Source organism: Oncorhynchus keta, chromosome 29 (genome assembly GCF_023373465.1).
Source record: "Oncorhynchus keta strain PuntledgeMale-10-30-2019 chromosome 29, Oket_V2, whole genome shotgun sequence".
In the NCBI taxonomy this organism is placed as follows: Eukaryota; Metazoa; Chordata; class Actinopteri; order Salmoniformes; family Salmonidae; genus Oncorhynchus; species Oncorhynchus keta.
This window is the reverse complement of record NC_068449.1, coordinates 4,380,718-4,402,409: the sequence shown is the minus strand read 5'-3', so window position 1 is coordinate 4,402,409 and position 21,692 is coordinate 4,380,718. Positions and strand designations below refer to the sequence as shown.

At 44.8% G+C, this 21,692-nt stretch overlaps 1 protein-coding gene across 1 annotated transcript in view; it reads right to left on the bottom strand.

Moving 5' to 3' along the window:
- LOC118376487 (gamma-2-syntrophin-like) overlaps window positions 1–7,567 on the bottom strand; it is a 69,192-nt gene extending 61,625 nt beyond the window's left edge. Inside the window, exons 1-4 of the mRNA XM_052485382.1 lie at window positions 7,529–7,567; window positions 3,081–3,218; window positions 2,494–2,550; window positions 853–910 (exon numbers count right to left, since the gene is read on the bottom strand). Of these exons, the coding sequence (XP_052341342.1) occupies window positions 853–910; window positions 2,494–2,550; window positions 3,081–3,218; window positions 7,529–7,567 (292 nt within the window). The remainder of the gene's footprint in view (window positions 1–852; window positions 911–2,493; window positions 2,551–3,080; window positions 3,219–7,528) is intronic.
- Between the last annotated feature and the right edge of the window lie 14,125 nt (window positions 7,568–21,692).

The window sequence follows — 21,692 nt, the reverse complement described above, 5'->3', positions numbered from 1 at the left end:
ATTTCCATGTACAGTTGAACAACTGCATTCTGGTTACCAATGTAGTAATACAATAATTACTTGACGTAGAAACGTATAGACATGAGGGGAACATAACCTAAAGTGTTGTATTTTGATATTGTTCATAACAGTACTAAACATGTCAGATGTTTCAGTCCACATCACTATCAGGTGTTTCAGTCCACATCACAGTCAGATGTTTCAGTCCACATCACAGTCAGGTGTTTCAGTCCACATCACATCACTATCAGGTGTTTCAGATGTCCACATCACTTCAGTCCACATCACTGTTTCAGTCCACATCAGATGTTTCAGTCCACATCACTGTCAGATGTTTCAGTCCACATCACAGTCAGGTGTTTCAGTCCACATCACTATCAGGTGTTTCAGTCCACATCACTGTCAGATGTTTCAGTCCACATCACTGTCAGATGTTTCAGTCCACATCACTGTCAGATGTTTCAGTCCACATCACAGTCAGGTGTTTCAGTCCACATCACAGTCAGATGTTTCAGTCCACATCACTGTCAGATGTTTCAGTCCACATCACAGTCAGGTGTTTCAGTCCACATCACTATCAGATGTTTCAGTCCACATCACTGTCAGATGTTTCAGTCCACATCACAGTCAGATGTTTCAGTCCACATCACTGTCAGATGTTTCAGTCCACATCACTGTCAGATGTTTCAGTCCACATCACTGTCAGATGTTTCAGTCCACATCACAGTCAGGTGTTTCAGTCCACATCACAGTCAGATGTTTCAGTCCACATCACAGTCAGATGTTTCAGTCCACATCACAGTCAGATGTTTCAGTCCACATCACTGGTAGAAATGTTCAATACTGCCTTACCTACTTGATCTTTAAACATCTTTGAAATGACCACAGGCACTTTATGCTCAGCACCCCCCTGGGAGACACGAGAGAAAGGTCATTTTAAAATGTGTAACATGTGTAACATTTACATATATATAGTGCAGTCAGAAAGTATTCAGACCCCTTCACTTTTTCCACATTTTGTTACGTTACAGCCTTATTCTAAAATGGATTAAATCATTTTTTTTTCAATCTACATCACAATACCCCATAATGACATCACAATACCCCATAATGACATCACAATACCCCATAATGACATCACAATACCCCATAATAACAAAGGCGCCGCTAGTATCAAACGCACGTTCGTTAGCAATTCCGTCATGTAAAAACCAGGTTCGGCAATTTACCGGTCTTATGTCAGCTCGCTTGCGCTCAGATGGGAGGGGTGGAAATATTTGAGGCGTGTCCAAAGTGCTAATTCAAAGCAGCTCTGAGACGGATATTTAAGACCAACCAAAAGCTGGTTTTAGTGGTAACACAGTGGGTTATGTCATGAAATCTGCCTGAAACACAGCCTATCCTGCCGTGATGCATACTGCCCATATGGGCATTGAACATGAGCAGCCAAACTGGCTTTTGGTGCCTTTATATTTTGTATTTAGAAACAGAAAAATATATATATTTTCCCATTTAGTTTTATTTGATTGAAAACCAAGCATAGACTCCCCTCCTCTCAATGAAGGATGTATTTATCTGTTGTTCTGCCCCAATGCAATCGCAAAGTAGTCAAGGCTGTCGATAAACGGTTTGTCTCCTAAGACCGCTTGGAAATAAATCTTAAATCGCCAAAGCTTTATTAAAATGTAAAGTTTGAGAGGAGGAAAACAGTGAGCCCGACATTCCCTTTTTATCTCTGCATTGTAGAAAGGTCCACATTATTTTAGACCTGAAGGTCCCGTGTTGGACGTGCGTAAAACCCTCCATAGTCTCTTTAATATTATATTATATGTCCACAGGGATAAATGATGGTGCCTGTAAGTGTGACATTGTTGTTTCGTTTTGTTTAGAATTTGATTAGAATTATTTATTCTCTTGTTAGGCCTTATCAATAATTAATTTAATCTTGTTTGGCATGTCAATTCTCAACCATAATGTAATTTACAGTAGGCCTAGCCCCTATGTCAGTGTGAATGCTATTGAAAACATGCAATTGCTTAGAACAATGTGGACAGCAAATGGGTTCAAGTTAACATACTTAACAAAGATAGGTCAACATTTTATTTTTATTTTTTTCATTTCTGTAAAGCCATTTAACAAACTATAACGGACTAACATTGGAATTGATGTTGATTCCAAGGCAATACATAAAAGACCATAAACACACAACTTGGAAGCAGCCACATATTTCACCATGGAGCACGTTCTGATTGGCCAGTGAGGGGCCAAGTCTCAACATACACACAACTTGTATATTCATCAAAATCCAGCTCTTTCGCGCCAACGGCAGCAAGTCAGCTGATAATTGTAATAGTGAAAACAACAACAACAAAAACATTCTGACGACCAACCGCGCTTAGATTTACCATCGCGTTAAGGTTTGTTAGTCCAGAATCTCTTATAAAAAGGTCCAATAGCCTTTAGATGTTGTATTGATGAAAATGTAACACTTACTTTGATGCTTAAACCCAGACCTCCAGCAGCCTGCCTTCGGAGAACGACAGTTCTGTGCTTTAAAAAATGGGATTTGACCTTGGTAAAATAATCTTGAAATGTTGAAACAAGGTTGGAGCATAACAAATGGGTTATGGCACTTATCCTCCACTTATCCTCACTATCAAAACCCCAAGATTGACAGATACAGAATGTCTCCATGGTAACACGTAAAAAAATATACTTCCATTACTATATATTTTCGGGAACACTTATGTTATACTATACAATTGACGACCAGACTAAAGCTCAGTGTGAGTCAGAGCTTTCCTGTCCCCAATTACATCCAACTAAAGCTATCGTGAGCTCTGACATCAGCATCAGGAAGTGAAAAGCCAGCTGAGTTGTCGTCATCATTAAAAAAAGGGTATTAATGTGAACGGAACTGAAGTCACTTCAAGGAACGCCGCGTAACAGGAACACAGATATATTCACACCAGTTTGAGTTTAAAGGGTTAGTTATGTGTGCCTGGTTTATCCAAGTATAGGAAAGCCCACTGTGACACCCATGCAAACCCCTAATGTCAAGGTAGATCTTAAGTACTTACATTTAATTGTGGGTCACCCCCTCTCGTGCAAACCACATCCAGCTTCTGTATGATCAACACCTCTTTTGTCAGCTTCAGACGAACATCATAAGTATTACTGGTCTCCTCGTTATACAGCAGGGCAATTCCAGCTTTTGTCTGTTGACACATAGACAAACAAATAGGATTTTACCTGCCTGAGTTACTGGGACATAGATTGTGGATTTTGTCGGCTCTACTGTGTTTACACCACGACAGGACATAAACATTATAAAACTCGATCGCCATGTGGTGAGATGTTGCTCATATTTGATGGTTTGAATCCCGGAAATAAAAAAAATAATTGCATGTATAGCAACTGATCTTATCATCCAAAACATGAGAGTAAAACCCTATAGCATGTTTGGCCATCTGTTTGGCTGCATTTATTATGTCCTCCGTTCCTAAGGTAATTGGGTCGTCCAAATAACCAGTCTTAAGGTGGCCTAGTTCTCTCACTAACAACAGGATCTCAGAGAGAAGATTTACACTGCTGCTTCAAAGAAAGACTAAAAAAAATGTTTGTTTTAAAATAAATGTTTTTTTATTAAGGTTTGTTTTCTTTTCCCTCCAATGTTTTGTGCTGCTAGTTCTGTTCACATTATATCCTCCATGATTTATTTATTCTTCTTCATTCCATCTCTTGATTTTGCATAATGTGCTGGGGGAAAAAAACCGCATGGAGGATTTTTGAGAGTTTTAGAATGGTCTTTGTTTTTCTTCTTTTTTTTAAAAATGTGTCACATGATGCCCAAATACAACACTGTAGACCTGACAGTGAAATGCTTTACTTACAAGCCCCTAACCAGTAATGCAGTTTAAAAAAAATGTACACAAAAAAAATGAAATAAAATAAAATAAGAATAACAAATAAAAGTAACAAATAATGAAATAGCAGCAGTAAAATAACAATAGAGAGGCTATATACAGGGGGTATCGGTACAGAGTCAATGTGGAGGCTATATACAGGGAGTATCGGTACAGAGTCAATATGGAGGCTATATACAGGGGGGTACAGAGTCAATGTGGAGGCTATATACAGGGGGTATCGGTACAGAGTCAATGTGGAGGCTATATACAGGGGGTACCGGTACAGAGTCAATGTGCGGGGGCACCGGTTAGTCGAGGTAATTGAGGTAATATGTACATGTAGGTAGAGTTATTAAAGCGACTATGCACAGATAATAACAGAGAGTAGCAGCAGCGTAAAAGAGGGGCGGGGGAGCAAATCAAATAGTCCGGGTAGACATTTGATTAGGTCTTGATTAGAGTCTTGTGGCTTGGGGGTAAAAGCTGTTTAGAAGCCTCTTGAACCTAGACCTGGCACTCCGGTACCGCTTGCTGTGCGGTAGCAGAGAGAACAGCCTATGACTAGGGTGGCTGGAGTCTTTGACAATTTTTAGGGCCTTCCTCTGACACCGCCTGGTATAGAGGTCCTGGATGGCAGTAAGCTTGGCCCCAGTGATGTACTGGGCTGTACGCACTACCCTCTGTAGTGGCTTGCGGTCAGAGGCCGAGCAGTTGCCATACCAGGCAGTGATACAACCAGTCAGGATGCTTTTGATGGTGAATAGGGGGAGTAGGTTTTGTTCTGCCCTCTTCACAACTGTCTTGGTGTGCTTGGACCCTGTTAGTTTGTTGGTGATGTGGACACCAAGGAACTTGAAGCTCTCAACCTGCTCCACTACAGTCCCGTCGATGAGAATAGGGGCGTGCTCCTTTTCCTGTAGTCCACAATCAACTCCTTTGTCTTGATGACGTTGAGGGAGATTTTGTTGTCCCGGCACCACACGGCCAGGTCCTTGACCTCTTCCCTATAAGCTGTCTAGTCGTTGTCGGTGATAAGGTCTACCACTGTTGTGTCATCAGCAAAATTACCGAGGGTGTTGGAGACGTGCCTGGCCGTGCAGTCATGAGTGAGCAGGGAGTACAGGAGGGGAATAAGCACTCACCCCTGATGGGCCCCCGTGTTGAGGATCAGCGTGGCGGATATGTTGTTACCTCCTTAGCTTAGTGATGAGCTTTGACGGCACTATGGTGTTGTCGCTGAGCTGTAGTCAATTAATAGCATTCTCACATAGGTTTTCCTTTTGTTCAGGTGGGAAAGGGCAGTGTGGAGTGTAATAGAGATTGCATCATCTGTGGATCTGTTAGGGAGGTTTGCAAATTGGAGTAGGTATAGGGTTTCTGGGATAATGGTGTTGATGTGAGCCATGATCAGCCTTTCAAAGCACTTCATGGCCACAGACGTGAGTGCTGCGGGTCAGTAGTCATTTAGGCAGGTTACCTTAGTGTTCTTGGACACAGGGACTATGGTGGTCTGCTTGAAACATGTTGGTATTAAAGACTCAGAAAGGGAGAGGTTGAAAATGTCAGTGAAGAAATTTGCCAGTTGGTCAGCGCATGCTCGCAGTACACGTCCTGGTAATCAATCTGGCCCTGCAGCCTTGTGAATGTTGACCTGTTTAAAGGTCTTACTCACATCAGCTGCGGAGAGCGTGAACACACAGTCGTCCAGAACAGCTGATGCTCTCATGCATGTTTCAGTGTTACTTGCCTCGAAGTGAGCATAGAAGTAATTGGGCTCGTCTGGTAGGCTCGTGTCACTGGGCAGCTCTCAGCTGTGCTTCGATTTGTAGTCTGTAATATTTTGCAAGCCCTGACACATCCGACGAGTGTCGGAGTCAGTGTAGTACGATTAAATCTTAGTCCTGTATTGATGCTTTGCCTGTTCGATGGTTCATCAGAGGAGATAGCAGGATTTCTTATAAGCTTCCGTATTAGTCCCGCTCCTTGAAAGCGGCAGCATTACCCTTTAGCTCAATGCGGATGTTGCCTGTATTCCATGGCTTCTGGTTGGGGTATGTACGTAAAGTCACGGTGGAGACGACGTCATCGATGCACTTATTGATGAAGCCAATAACTGATGTTGTGTACTCCTCAATGCCTCCGGAAGAATCCCAGAACATATTCCAGTCTGTGCTAGCAAAACACTCCTGTAGCTTAGCATCTGCTTCATCCGACCACTTTTTCATTGACTGAGTCACTGGTGCTTCCTGCTTTCATTTTTGCTTGTAAGCAGGAATCATGAGGATAGAATTATGGTCAGATTTGCCTAAATGGAGGGCGAGGGAGAGCCTTGTACGTACTCTGCGTGTAGAGTAAAGGTGGTCTAGATTTCTTTTCTCCTCTGGTTGCACGTTTAACATGCTGGTGGAAATTTGCTAAAACTTATTTAAGTTTCCCTGCATTAAAGTCCCTGGCCACTAAGAGCGCCGCCTCTGGATGAGCGTTTTCCTGTTTGCTTATGTCCGTATACAGCTCATTGAGTGTGGTTTTAGAGCCAGCATCAGTCTGTGGTGGTATGTAGACAGCTACAAAAAATACAGATGAAAACTCTCTAGGTAGATAGTGTGGTCTACAACTTATCATGCGATACTCTACCTCAGGCAAGAAAAACCTTGACTTCCTTAGATATCGTGCACCAGCTGTTGTTCACAAGTATACATAGGCCGCCACCCCTTGTCTTACCAGAGGCTGCTGTTCTATCCGGCCGATACAGTGTATAACCCGGCAGCTGCATGTTGTTCATGTCGTCGTTCAGCCACTACTCGGTGAAACATAAGATAGAGTTTTTAATCTCCCTTTGGTAGTTTAATCTTGCTCCTAGGACATCAATTTTATTTTCCAACGATTGCATGTTTGCCAATAGAACAGGATGGCAGTGGGGGTTTACTCACTCACCTACGAATTCTCAGAACGCAGCCCGACCCCCCACCCCCTTTTTCTCCGTCTTCTCTTCACGCAAATGACGGGGATTTGGGCCTGTTCCCGGGAAAGCAGTATACCCTTCAAGCTTCTACCAGCTGGTGGTGAGTAATCGCTGTTCTGATGTCCAGAAGTTATTTTTGGTCATAAGAGACGGTAGCAACACCATTATGTACAACAAAAGATACAAACAATGCTATTTTTTTAATACAAATAACACAGATGGTGTCACGTTCTGACCTTAGTTCCTTTATTTATGTCTTTGTGTTAGTTTGGTCAGGGCGTGAGTTGGGGTGGGTAATCTATGTTCTTTTTTCTATGTTGTGTTTATGTGTTTGGCCTGGTATGGTTCTCAATCAGAGGCAGGTGTCGTTCGTTGTCTCTGATTGAGAATCATACTTAGGTGGCCTTTTTCCACCTGTGTTTTGTGGGTGATTATTTTCTGTTTAGTGTTTTTTCGTCACCTTACAGAACTGTTTCGGGTTTCATTTCATTCTCTTTGTTATTTTGTTTAGTGTTCTGAGTTTAAATAAATATATCATGAACACTGCTGGGCTTTGGTCCTCCTCTCCTTCCACCGAATAGACAACCGTTACAGTTGTTAGGAGCACATGAAACATATAGCCATCATTCAATGAGTTCACAACAAGATGCATTTGTACAGAAGCCTTCACTTCCCACACCTCAAGACCCAGTACCATGGTGGTGGGAGAAGAGACACCCTTCTCATCTTGTCAGAGCTCTTCGACATGCACTTGAGTGTCTTCACCTTCCCTGTTTCTCAACTGCAGGTGATGCAATTAGCCAGGATAGATCACACATTCTGCTAACAAAAGTTGACATGTCGAAATTTCTACAGAAGAAGTGTTCATTTTGAAGTCTATGACACCACAAAACAAATATACCACAATGCAAAAAAAAATATGGTTCTACTCTTTCAAACTTTTGTCGAACCCCATTTCATAAGAAGCAACTTCCAGTAAAGTGTTAATGTGGTAAATCTCAATTATTTAAAATAGCAAAAATACTTGAGATCCAAATCTTTTTAAAACAAATTTGTGTTTTTACTAAACCCAATGAGTGATCTACTAGGATGTAATAGCACAAACATTTGATCCAGGCCTCTTTTTAAAGTTTTAGAGAGTGGGTAAATTATTTTTAAAACACAGTTTGGAATTTAGGTCATGCATTTTCCCCTCGACTTCCAGGAGGAGATAAATATACTTCGGAGAATTATGTAGAGACTAAGGGAAAATACTGCTGGACAAAGACATGATAGGGGACTCAACACGATAATTAAATCTAGCATTCTATCTGGATGCAGATGGGGTGAAAAGAAAGTACAAAGCCTATTAGTGCCATACGCCTGTAGCTGGGAATCCATCCAATTGGCAAAAAAATAAATATGCGAATAATTGTAAAATCCACATCAAAAATAAACATCATTTTCCCACCAGAGATGTGCTTCCATAAAAGGTATTTATTGTGGATAAAAGGCTGTGCGTGATGACGTAGTGCACATAAAATAAAATAAACATCATTTTTGTCATTCAATTTCCCATGTACCGAATTAAAAATGACAAGTTTAATGGGTTTCCATTTCTCTTATGGTTCTGTCACTAAAAACGTTGCATTGTAATAGCGAACGTGCCCACTCTGGTCTTGGCACTGTGCTCTAGCCAACAGCTCACACTCATAGTGTAGTGGGGGTATAGGCAACATGATGAGATTATTATGGGATAAGATGATTTTTTTATTTGTCAAATGGCAGCCAAGTATCATGTCACCAGAACCTTTCGATATTCATTTGAAAAGAACATCAAGCTCATCGCCGTGAACTTTAATCTGTAGATGAATAAGCTGCATGGTTTCCCGAGTCGTAGGAAAAAGACCACACACTATCATTGCGTAACTCCAATTTATTTTAAAAATGTTCTACTTCATTTTCATAATCTGCAGCACCACCCAAACATCAACATGATGGGAAAATTGTGCGTTTCTATGTTTTGTAGTACAAAAAAAAAACATGGGAAGATAAGTGTTTCAGTTGACATCGTCGGTGTGCATCGTCAGTGTGCATTTAAAAAAAAAAAAGAATTACCAATGGTAATTAGTAATGGTTGATGATGTCATTGGAAACATTTTTTTTTACTACAAAACATAGAAACGTGCCATTTCCACATACAGTACCAGCCACAAGTTTGGACACACCTACTCATTCAAGGGCATTGGACCTTTTAACTTGTATTTCATTACAGAAAATAATCTGAAGGTGCATCGGGGCGGCAGGTGGGCCAGTAACCGAAAGGTTGCTGGATCGAATCCCCGAGCTGATAAGGTAAAAAAAAAATATGTGGTTCTGCCCTTGAATAATGCAGTTGACCCACTGTTCCCTGGTAGGCCGTCATTATAAATAAGAATTTGTTCTTAACTGACTTGCCTAGTTAAATAAAGGTTACATTTTAAAAAGCTAAATCAACAAACAACAAATGGAGATTAAACGTCTCTATTTGGCTTGGAGTTGAAGCAGATTGGATTGGAAAGGCAGTGTAGCATCGGTGGAGGGAGGGGGCATCGATGGCACAGCCAGAGAGAAGACAGCCTGACATTGGAAAGGCAGTGTAGCATCGGTGGAGGGAGGGGGCATCGATGGCACAGCCAGAGAGAAGACAGCCTGACATTGGAAAGGCAGTGTAGCATCGGTGGAGGGAGGGGGCATCGATGGCACAGCCAGAGAGAAGACAGCCTGACATTGGAAAGGCAGTGTAGCATCGGTGGAGGGAGGGGGCATCGATGGCACAGCCAGAGAGAAGACAGCCTGACATTGGAAAGGCAGTGTAGCATCGGTGGAGGGAGGGGGGATCGATGGCACAGCCAGAGAGAAGACAGCCTGACATTGGAAAGGCAGTGTAGCATCGGTGGAGGGAGGGGGCATCGATGGCACAGCCAGAAGACAGAAGACAGCCTGACATTGGAAAGGCAGTGTAGCATCGGTGGATTGGGAGGGGGCATCAAACATGGCACAGCCAGAGGAAAAAGAAGACAGCCTGACATTGGAAAGGCAGTGTAGCATCGGTGGAGGGAGGGGGCAGTCACGATGGCACAGCCAGAGAGAAGACAGCCTGACATTGGAAAGGCAGTGTAGCACCGGTGGAGGGAGGGGGCATCGATGGAACAGCCAGAGAGAAGACAGCCTGAGCCATTGGAAAGGCAGTGAAACAGCATCGGTGGAGGGAGGGGGCCGATGGCACAGCCAGAGAGAAGACAGCCCATTGGAAAGGCAGTGTAGCATCAGAGGGTGGAGGGAGGGGGCATCGATGGCACAGCCAGAGAGAAGACAGCCTGACATTGGAAAGGCAGTCACATGTAGCATGAGAAACCGGGGAGGGAGGAACCAGGGGGGCACCGATGGCACATGAGAAACCAGAGAGAAGACAGCCTGAAACAGTTGGAAACCAGGCAGTGTAGCATCGGTGGAGGGAGGGGGAAACAGTCGATGGAAACCACAGCCAGAGAGAAGACAGCCCTGAAACCATTGGAAAGGCAGTGTAGCATGAGAAACCGGTGAGAGGGAGGGGGCAGCCGATGGCACAGCCAGAGAGAAGACAGCCTGAAACCAGGGGGAAAAGGCAGTGAAACAGCATGAGAAACCAGGGGTGGAGGGAGGGGGCATGAGAAACCGATGGCACAGCCAGAGAGAAACAGCCTGACATTGGAAAGGCAGTGTAGCATCGGTGGAGGGAGGGGGAAACATCACATGGAAACAGCCAGAGAAACCAGAAGACAGTCCTGAAACCATTGGAAAGGCAGTGTAGCATCGGTGGAGGGAGGGGGCATCACATGGAACAGCCAGAGAGAAGACAGCCTGACATTGGAAAGGCAGTGTAGCATGAGAAACCGGTGGAGGGAGGGGGCATCGATGGAAACCAGAGAGAAGAAACAGCCTGACATTGGAAAGGCAGTCACATGAGAAACCAGGTGGAGGGAGGGGGCATGAGAAACCATGGCACAGAAACCAGAGAGAAGACAGCCTGACATTGGAAAGGCAGTGTAGCATCGGTGGAGGGAGGGGGCAGCCATGGCACAACCAGAGAGAAGACAGCCATGAGAAACATTGGAAAGAGCAGTGTAGCACCACGGTGGAGGGAGGGGGAACAGATGGCACAGCCAGAGAGAAGACAGCCTGACATTGGAAAAAGGCAGTGAAGCATGAGAAACCGGTGGAGGGAGGGAAACAGCATCGATGGCACAGCCAGAGAGAAGACAGCCACATGACATTGGAAAGGCAGTGTAGCATCGGTGGAGGGAGGGGGCCATGAGAAACAACCACATGAGAAACCAGGGAGAGAAACAGCCACATGAGAAACAACCACAGCCAGAGAAACAGAAGACAGCCATGAGAAACCAGGGGAGAGAAACAGCCACATGAGAAACAGGCCCGGAACGCTTCATGAGAAACCAGAGGAGAAACAGCCACAGTGCACCAAAGAGAAACAACCACATGAGAAACCGAGAAACAGTTCCTCTATAGGACACTCTCCTCAGTGGGTATTGGTCTTTCATTGCCGAACAAGGAGCACCCACCTGGTACCATCAAACATGCTGTTAGCATGTCATATCAGATACCAGAAGGAAAAAAACTACCACATGAGAAACCAGAGGAAACAGCCACATGAGAAACAGCCACATGAGAAACCAGGGGAGAGAAACAACCACATGAGAAACCAGGGGAGAGAAACAGCCACATGAGAAACCAGGGAAGAGAAACAGCCACATGAGAAACCAGGGGAGAGAAACAGCCACATGAGAAACAGCCACATGAGAAACCAGGGAGAGAAACAGCCACATGAGAAACCAGGGGAGAGAAACAGCCACATGAGAAACCAGAGGAGAGAAACAGCCACATGAGAAACCAGAGGAGAGAAACAGCCACATGAGAAACCAGAGGAGAGAAACAGCCACATGAGAAACCAGGGGAGAGAAACAGCCACATGAGAAACCAGAGGAGAGAAACAGTCACATGAGAAACCAGAGGAGAGAAACAGCCACATGAGAAACCAGGGGAGAAACAGTCACATGAGAAACAGCCACATGAGAAACCAGGGGAGAGAAACAGCCACATGAGAAACCAGGGGAGAGAAACAGCCACATGAGAAACCAGGGGAGAGAAACAGCCACATGAGAAACAGCCACATGAAACCAGGGAGAGAAACAGCCACATGAGAAACCAGGGAGAGAAACAGCCACATGAGAAACCAGAGGAGAGAAACAGCCACATGAGAAACCAGAGGAGAGAAACAGCCACATGAGAAACCAGAGGAGAGAAACAGTCACATGAGAAACAGCCACATGAGAAACCAGGGGAGAGAAACAGCCACATGAGAAACCAGTGGAGAGAAACAGCCACATGAGAAACAGCCACATGAGAAACCAGGGGAGAGAAACAGTCACATGAGAAACAGCCACATGAGAAACCAGAGGAGAGAAACAGTCACATGAGAAACCAGTGGAGAGAAACAGCCACATGAGAAACCAGTGGAGAGAAACAGCCACATGAGAAACCAGTCGAGAGAAACAGCCACATGAGAAACCAGGGGAAACAGCCACATGAGAAACAGCCACATGAGAAACCAGGGGAGAGAAACAGTCACATGAGAAACCAGAGGAGAGAAACAGCCACATGAGAAACCAGGGGAGAGAAACAGCCACATGAGAAACCAGTGGAGAGAAACAGCCACATGAGAAACCAGGGGAGAGAAACAGCCACATGAGAAACCAGGGGAGAGAAACAGCCACATGAGAAACAGCCACATGAGAAACAGCCACATGAGAAACAGCCACATGAGAAACCAGGGGAGAGAAACAGCCACATGAGAAACAGCCACATGAGAAACCAGGGAGAGAAACAGCCACATGAGAAACAGCCACATGAGAAACCAGGGGAGAGAAACAGCCACATGAGAAACAGCCACATGAGAAACAGCCACATGAGAAACAGCCACATGAGAAACCAGGGGAGAGAAACAGCCACATGAGAAACAGCCACATGAGAAACCAGGGGAGAGAAACAGCCACATGAGAAACCAGGGGAGAGAAACAACCACATGAGAAACCAGGGGAAAGAAACAGCCACATGAGAAACAGCCACATGAGAAACCAGGGGAGAGAAACAGCCACATGAGAAACAGCCACATGAGAAACCAGGGGAGAGAAACAGCCACATGAGAAACCAGGGAGAGAAACAGCCATGAGAAACATGAGAAACACTGGTCTGAAACAGATGAGCCCACATGAGAAACCATGGTAACACTGGTCAGATATTGATGCACATGAGAAACCAGGGGAGAGATTCATGAGAAACCACTGGTCTGAAATTGATGCCTTCAGGATTCATGGAAAACACATGGTCTGAGAAACCAGAGGAGAGAAACAGCCACATGAGATTCAGGGGAGAGAAATAACACTGGTCTGCCACATGAGAAACAGCCACTTCAGGGGAGAAACATTCATGGTAAGCCACATGGTCTGATATTGAAACAGCCACATGAGAAACCAGGATTCATGGAAACACTGGTCTGATATTGAAACAGCCTTCAGGAATTCATGGAAACACTGGTCTGATATTGATGGCATTCAGGAAATTCATGGAAACCAGGGGAGAGAAACAGTGGTCAGGGAGAGAAACATTTATGGAAACCAGTGGAGAGAAACAGTCACATGAGAAACACTGGTCTGATATTGGCGCCTTCAGGATTCATGGTAACACTGGTCTGATATTGGCGCCTTCAGGATTCATGGTAACACTGGTCTGATATTGGCGCCTTCAGGATTCATGGTAACACTGGTCTGATATTGGCGCCTTCGGGATTCATGGTAACACTGGTCTGATATTGATGGCCTTCAGGATACATGGTAACACTGGTCTGATATTGATGGCCTTCAGGATACATGGTAACACTGGTCTGATATTGATGGCCTTCAGGATTCATGGTAACACTGGTCTGATATTGATGGCCTTCAGGATTCATGGTAACACTGGTCTGATATTGATGGCCTTCAGGATTCATGGTAACACTGGTCTGATATTGATGGCCTTCAGGATTCATGGTAACACTGGTCTGATATTGATGGCCTTCAGGATTCATGGTAACACTGGTCTGATATTGATGTCCTTCAGGATTCATGGTAACACTGGTCTGATATTGATGGCCTTCAGGATACATGGTAACTAACACTGGTCTGATATTGATGGCCTTCAGGATACATGGTAACACTGGTCTGATATTGATGGCCTTCAGGATTCATGGTAACACTGGTCTGATATTGATGGCCTTCAGGATTCATGGTAACACTGGTCTGATATTGATGGCCTTCAGGATTCATGGTAACACTGGTCTGATATTGATGGCCTTCAGGATTCATGGTAACTAACACTGGTCTGATATTGATGGCCTTCAGGATTCATGGTAACACTGGTCTGATATTGATGGCCTTCAGGATATATGGTAACACTGGTCTGATATTGATGGCCTTCAGGATACATGGTAACACTGGTCTGATATTGATGGCCTTCAGGATACATGGTAACACTGGTCTGATATTGATGGCCTTCAGGATACATGGTAACACTGGTCTGATATTGATGGCCTTCAGGATTCATGGTAACACTGGTCTGATATTGATGGCCTTCAGGATACATGGTTGTGAGACTTATTTTGACATAGAACTAATATCATCTGGCAAACATTCCCACACTAGTGTCATAAATTAATACATTGTTGAATAAATCTTTTAAATTACTTATGATTTTATTTTCTTACGTCTGTGTAAATTGGCTTAAATGCTTATGCATTATGGGTCAGCTAATAAGGGTAATATCAGTAACACTTTATTTTACAGACCACTACTTACAACGTTGACTTAATAACAACTTATTAAAACGGTAATGACCTAATAACCTCATAGTAAATAACACTTGAAATGTTTTCTGAGATTAATTGACAACAACAACAAGTTGTTGTATTACCGTATTACACTTGGTTCCAGGTAGCTACCGATTGTGTGGAATTATTTTAGAAATACCAGAAACATTCCATAATTATTGATTGATTATAGAACTGGAGCACAGCATATAGCAGTAATCGCCTAGAAGTCAAATGGAACAAGAACAAGACTGCAGAATAGTACTACTGAGTCCATAGTCCACATGCAGCAATGGATAGAAATGATCAGCTCCAAAAGGATATGGATAAAAGACAAATACTGGGTGTTCTTGGCAGGTGTCACAATCAGTGCTTTTGTCGGGCTTCCCTTTCATCCGTTTCCCTTTCATGATCTTTCAGTCTGGAATCAAAAATGAAGTCAATGGAATACAGGCAGAGGATGAAAAACAACACAGAAGTACTCATGGAAGCTTTCCTACCCTACCCTCGAGGGATAATGTCATGGAAGCTTCCCCCTGGTTGGAGGTCATTTAAACCTACCCTCGAGGGATAATGTCATGGAAGCTTCCCCCTGGTTGGAGGTCATTTAACCCTACCCTTGAGGGATAATGTCATGGAAGCTTCCCCCTGGTTGGAGGTCATTTAAACCTACCCTTGAGGGATAATGTCATGGAAGCTTCCCCCTGGTTGGAGGTCATTTAACCCTACCCTCGAGGGATAATGTCATGGAAGCTTCCCCCTGGTTGGAGGTCATTTAAACCTACCCTCGAGGGATAATGTCATGGAAGCTTCCCTCTGGTTGGAGGTCATTTAAACCTACCCTCGAGGGATAATGTCATGGAAGCTTCCCCTGGTTGGAGGTCATTTAAACCTACCCTCGAGGGATAATGTCATGGAAGCTTCCCTCTGGTTGGAGGTCATTTAAACCTACCCTCGAGGGATAATGTCATGGAAGGTCTTACCCCTCTGGTTGGTTGGAGGTCATTTAAACCTACCCTCGAGGGATAATGTCATGGAAGCTTCCCCTGGTTGGAGGTCATTTAAACCTACCCTCGAGGGATAATGTCATGGCAGCTTCCCCCTGGTTGGAGGTCATTTAAACCTACCCTCGAGGGATAATGTCATGTGTTGGGGATTTACGGCACCTCAGGGATAATGTCCTTCCCCAGGCTCTGATCAGGCCCTAACACCCTCAAATAAGGGCAGCTTCCCCTGGTTGGAGGTCATTTCCACCCTCGAGGGATAATGTCTGGCCTGCTCGTCCTCCCTACCACTGAGGGATAATGTACAGTTCCCGCTCAGCCCAGTCAAAACTATTCATGACAGCTCCCTGGCCCCGAGGGATAATGTCATGGAAGCTTCCCCTGGTGGAGGTCAACAAACTCCCTCAGGGATAACCAGGACAGCTTCCCCCTGGTTGGAGTCATTTAAATCACCACCTTCCGGAGACACCTGAAACCCCACCTCATTTTAAGGGATAAATACCTGGTTGGAGGACCCTAGGGATAATCCTTCCCCTGGTTGGAGGTCATTTAAACCCCCCCGAGGGATAAAGATTTGGAGATGCACTCGAGGGATTGTCAAAGTGGCTGTTCCACTGGATGTCATGGAAGCTTCCCCTGGTGAATGCACCATTTGTAAGTCGCTACCCTGGATAATGTCAGAGCTTCTGGTTGGAAATGACTTAAATGTAAATGTAAATGTAAATGGATAATGTCATGGAAGCTTCCCCCTGGTTGGAGGTAATTTAAACCTACCCTCGAGGGATAATGTCATGACAGCTTCCCCCTGGTTGGAGGTCATTTAAACCTACCCTCGAGGGATAATGTCATGACAGCTTCCCCCTGGTTGGAGGTCATTTAAACCTACCCTCGAGGGATAATGTCATGGAAGCTTCCCCCTGGTTGGAGGTCATTTAAACCTACCCTCGAGGGATAATGTCATGGAAGCTTCCCCCTGGTTGGAGGTCATTTAAACCTACCCTCGAGGGATAATGTCATGGAAGCTTCCCCCTGGTTGGAGGTCATTTAAACCTACCCTCGAGGGATAATGTCATGGAAGCTTCCCCCTGGTTGGAGGTCATTTAAACCTACCCTCGAGGGATAATGTCATGACAGCTTCATGGCAGCCCCCTGGTTGGAGGTCATTTAAACCTACCCTCGAGGGATAATGTCATGGCAGCTTCCCCTGGTTGGAGGTCATTTAAACCTACCCTCGAGGGATAATGTCATGGAAGCTTCCCCCTGGTTGGAGGTCATTTAAACCTACCCTCGAGGGATAATGTCATGACAGCTTCCCCTGGTTGGAGGTCATTTAAACCTACCCTCGAGGGATAATGTCATGGCAGCTTCCCCCTGGTTGGAGGTCATTTAAACCTACCCTCGAGGGATAATGTCATGGCAGCTTCCCCTGGTTGGAGATCATTTAAACCTACCCTCGAGGGATAATGTCATGACAGCTTCCCCTGGTTGGAGGTCATTTAAACCTACCCTCGAGGGATAATGTCATGACAGCTTCCCCCTGGTTGGAGGTCATTTAAACCTACCCTCGAGGGACAATGTCATGACAGCTTCCCCCTGGTTGGAGGTCATTTAAACCTACCCTCGAGGGATAATGTCATGACAGCTTCCCCCTGGTTGGAGGTCATTTAAACCTACCCTCGAGGGATAATGTCATGGCAGCTTCCCCCTGGTTGGAGGTCATTTAAACCTACCCTCGAGGGATAATGTCATGGCAGCTTCCCCCTGGTTGGAGGTCATTTAAACCTACCCTCGAGGGATAATGTCATGGAAGCTTCCCCGGAGCTACCCTGAGGGATAATGGAACTGGTTGGAGGTCATTTAAACCTACCCTCCAGGATCTGTCATGAAGCTTCCCCTGGTTGGAGGTCATTTAAACCTACCTCGAAACAATGGGCAGCTTCCCCCTGGTTTCATTTAAACCACCTCGAGGGATAATGTCATGACAGCTTCCTCCCTACCACTGAGGAAGTGACAGTTCCCCCTGGTTGGAGGTCAAAACCTATTCGAGGGATAATGGCAGCCCCCTGGTGGAATTTAAACTACCCTCAGGGATAATGTCAGGACAGCTTCCCCCTGGTTGGAGGTCAATCACCACCTTCCCGGAGACACCCCTGAGGGATAATGTCATGACAGCTCTGGTTGGAGGTCATTTAAACCTACCTCGAGGGATAATGGATAAGTAATCCTTCTGGTTGGAGGTCATTTAAACCTACCCTCGAGGGATAAAGATTTAGGTCATTTGCACCCTCGAGGGATTGTCAAAGCTTCCCCTGGTTGGAGGTCATTTAAACCACTGGATGTCATGGAAGTGAATAAACCTACCCTCAGGGATAATGTAAGTCTGGTTGGAGGTCATTTAAACCTACCCTCGAGGGATAATGTCAGCAGCTTCCCCTGGTTGAGGTCATTTAAAATGAGGGAAATGTAAATGTCATTTAAACCTATCGAGGGATAATGTCATGGAAGCTTCCCCTGGTTGGAGGTCATTTAAACCTACCCTCGAGGGATAATGTCATGACAGCTTCCCCTGGTTGGAGGTCATTTAAACCTACCCTCGAGGGATAATGTCATGACAGCTTCCCCTGGTTGGAGGTCATTTAAACCTACCCTCGAGGGATAATGTCATGGAAGCTTCCCCTGGTTGGAGGTCATTTAAACCTACCCTCGAGGGATAATGTCATGGCAGCTTCCCCCTGGTTGGAGGTCATTTAAACCTACCCTCGAGGGATAATGTCATGGCAGCTTCCCCTGGTTGGAGGTCATTTAAACCTACCCTCGAGGGATAATGTCATGGCAGCTTCCCCTGGTTGGAGGTCATTTAAACCTACCCTCGAGGGATAATGTCATGGCAGCTTCCCCCTGGTTGGAGGTCATTTAAACCTACCCTCGAGGGATAATGTCATGACAGCTTCCCCTGGTTGGAGGTCATTTAAACCTACCCTCGAGGGATAATGTCATGACAGCTTCCCCTGGTTGGAGGTCATTTAAACCTACCCTCGAGGGATAATGTCATGACAGCTTCCCCCTGGTTGGAGGTCATTTAAACCTACCCTCGAGGGATAATGTCATGACAGCTTCCCCTGGTTGGAGGTCATTTAAACCTACCCTCGAGGGATAATGTCATGACAGCTTCCCCTGTTTGGAGGTCATTTAAACCTACCCTCGAGGGATAATGTCATGACAGCTTCCCCTGGTTGGAGGTCATTTAAACCTACCCTCGAGGGATAATGTCATGACAGCTTCCCCCTGGTTGGAGGTCATTTAAACCTACCCTCGAGGGATAATGTCATGACAGCTTCCCCCTGGTTGGAGGTCATTTAAACCTACCCTCGAGGGATAATGTCATGACAGCTTCCCCCTGGTTGGAGGTCATTTAAACCTACCCTCGAGGGATAATGTCATGACAGCTTCCCCTGGTTGGAGGTCATTTAAACCTACCCTCGAGGGATAATGTCATGACAGCTTCCCCCTGGTTGGAGGTCATTTAAACCTACCCTCGAGGGATAATGTCATGACAGCTTCCCCCTGGTTGGAGGTCATTTAAACCTACCCTCGAGGGATAATGTCATGACAGCTTCCCCCTGGTTGGAGGTCATTTAAACCTACCCTCGAGGGATAATGTCATGACAGCTTCCCCCTGGTTGGAGGTCATTTAAACCTACCCTCGAGGGATAATGTCATGACAGCTTCCCCCTGGTTGGAGGTCATTTAAACCTACCCTCGAGGGATAATGTCATGACAGCTTCCCCCTGGTTGGAGGTCATTTAAACCTACCCTCGAGGGATAATGTCATGACAGCTTCCCCCTGGTTGGAGGTCATTTAAACCTACCCTCGAGGGATAATGTCATGACAGCTTCCCCCTGGTTGGAGGTCATTTAAACCTACCCTCGAGGGATAATGTCATGACAGCTTCCCCCTGGTTGGAGGTCATTTAAACCTACCCTCGAGGGATAATGTCATGACAGCTTCCCCCTGGTTGGAGGTCATTTAAACCTACCCTCGAGGGATAATGTCATGACAGCTTCCCCCTGGTTGGAGGTCATTTAAACCTACCCTATTTCTCTTACATTTGACTGTTGTGACCATTCAGGAATTCAAGGAGAATTACAATCCAACATAATGATTTATAGTAATTATAATTTTAATAATAATAATAATAATAATAATTACAAAATCATCAGCAGTATGCCTGGCCAAGTTAAACAGGTCTTACACTAATCAGTAGAATCTAGTGGACAACGCACTTACGAAATGACAGATCTCAAAGGAGACGAGGAAGATAAGAACAATACAAATAAAATAAAAAATCTCATTTTTTGAAATGCATCATTAAAATTCATGAGGTCCCCGCGCCTTAGATCAAAATGAAAATGTCAATGAAAGATTGTTGGGGCACTAATAATTATGCAACGGAGGAGTTGCATTTTAATTCACTAAGTAAACATCTCGGGACAATATTTAAATAGGTATCACCAAGCCGGTCTCAAAGGAATTACATAGGAGAATCATTATGTGTTTGAGATTGTATTGCTTCCGACCAGTACAATAGAGGCTGGTAAAAGCCACCACGGTGGCTCTGGATATGGCATTCTCAAAACAGATACTAGAGCAGGACTGGCTTGTTTTAAAATTAATGCCTGATTGATTTCCTGGCTACAACTCCATCGACTTTCACACTCCACTGGGGGTGTAATTACGTTTCTGCTGCCCATGCTAAAAGGAGGAGGGGGGTGGCATGTTTTTTTTTTTAAACCTCACAGTTTTCATTACAGCATAAATCAAAGGAGGTGTTTAAAATAAAGAATAATAACCCGAAAAGACCAAATCCTGAAGGCAGATTAGAACATAGTTTGATAGTACAGATACTGCTGGGCCTTAATATACCCCAGAATGGGTGATCAGTCCTTGGAGAATGTAACTGAAGTGATGGATGGATGGGGGGGGGGGTGTGGGGGGGTCAGATAGTGTTTTTCTCTATTAGCAATATAATGTGGGATCATCTACAAAACAAGACTGTAAACATTCTTCTAAAAAGACATAAGGGTTGTTTAAAGGTCCATGTTCTTCTACATCTGCATTGCTTGCTGTTTGGGGGTTTTTAGGCTTGGTTTCTGTACAGCACTTTGTGACATCAGCTGATGTAAAAAGAGCTTTATAAATACATTTGATTGATTGCAAATCTACACAGAGTGCACAAAACATTAGGAACACCTTCCTAATATTGAGTTGCACCCCCCCACCCTTTTGCCCTGAGAACAGCCTCTATTCGTCAGGTCATGGACACTACAAGGTGTCGAAAGTGTTCCACAGGGATGCTGGCCCATGTTCCACAGGGATGCTGGCCCATGTTCCACAGGGATGCTGGACCCATGTTGATTCCAATGCTTCCCACAGATGTGTCAAGATGCCTGGATGTCCTTTGGGTGGTGCACCATTCTTGACACACATGGGAAAAACTGTTGAGTGAAAAACCCAGCAGCTTTGCAGTTCTTGATATACTCAAACCGGTGCGCCTGGCACCTACTACCAGACCCGTTTCAAAGTCACTGAAATCTTTCGTCTTTCTCATTCACCCTCTAAAATGCACAGGCACAATCCGTGTCTCAAAGCTTAAACATCTTTCATCTGTCTTCTGCCCTTCATGGTCAGTCTATGTCATGGGAAAGAGGTGTTCCTAATGTTTTGTCAACTCAGCCCAGAGGTAATCATCCTAAAAACCAGACCCAACAGTGGAAATAGAGGCTGTTGATCCCGTGGTGGGAAGAAGGTGAATGGTTGAACACCTTGTGAAAAATAGTCTTGAATCATGACTGAGATTCATAACAGAAGACAATTATTTCTGCCTAAAAAAGGGTTTGCT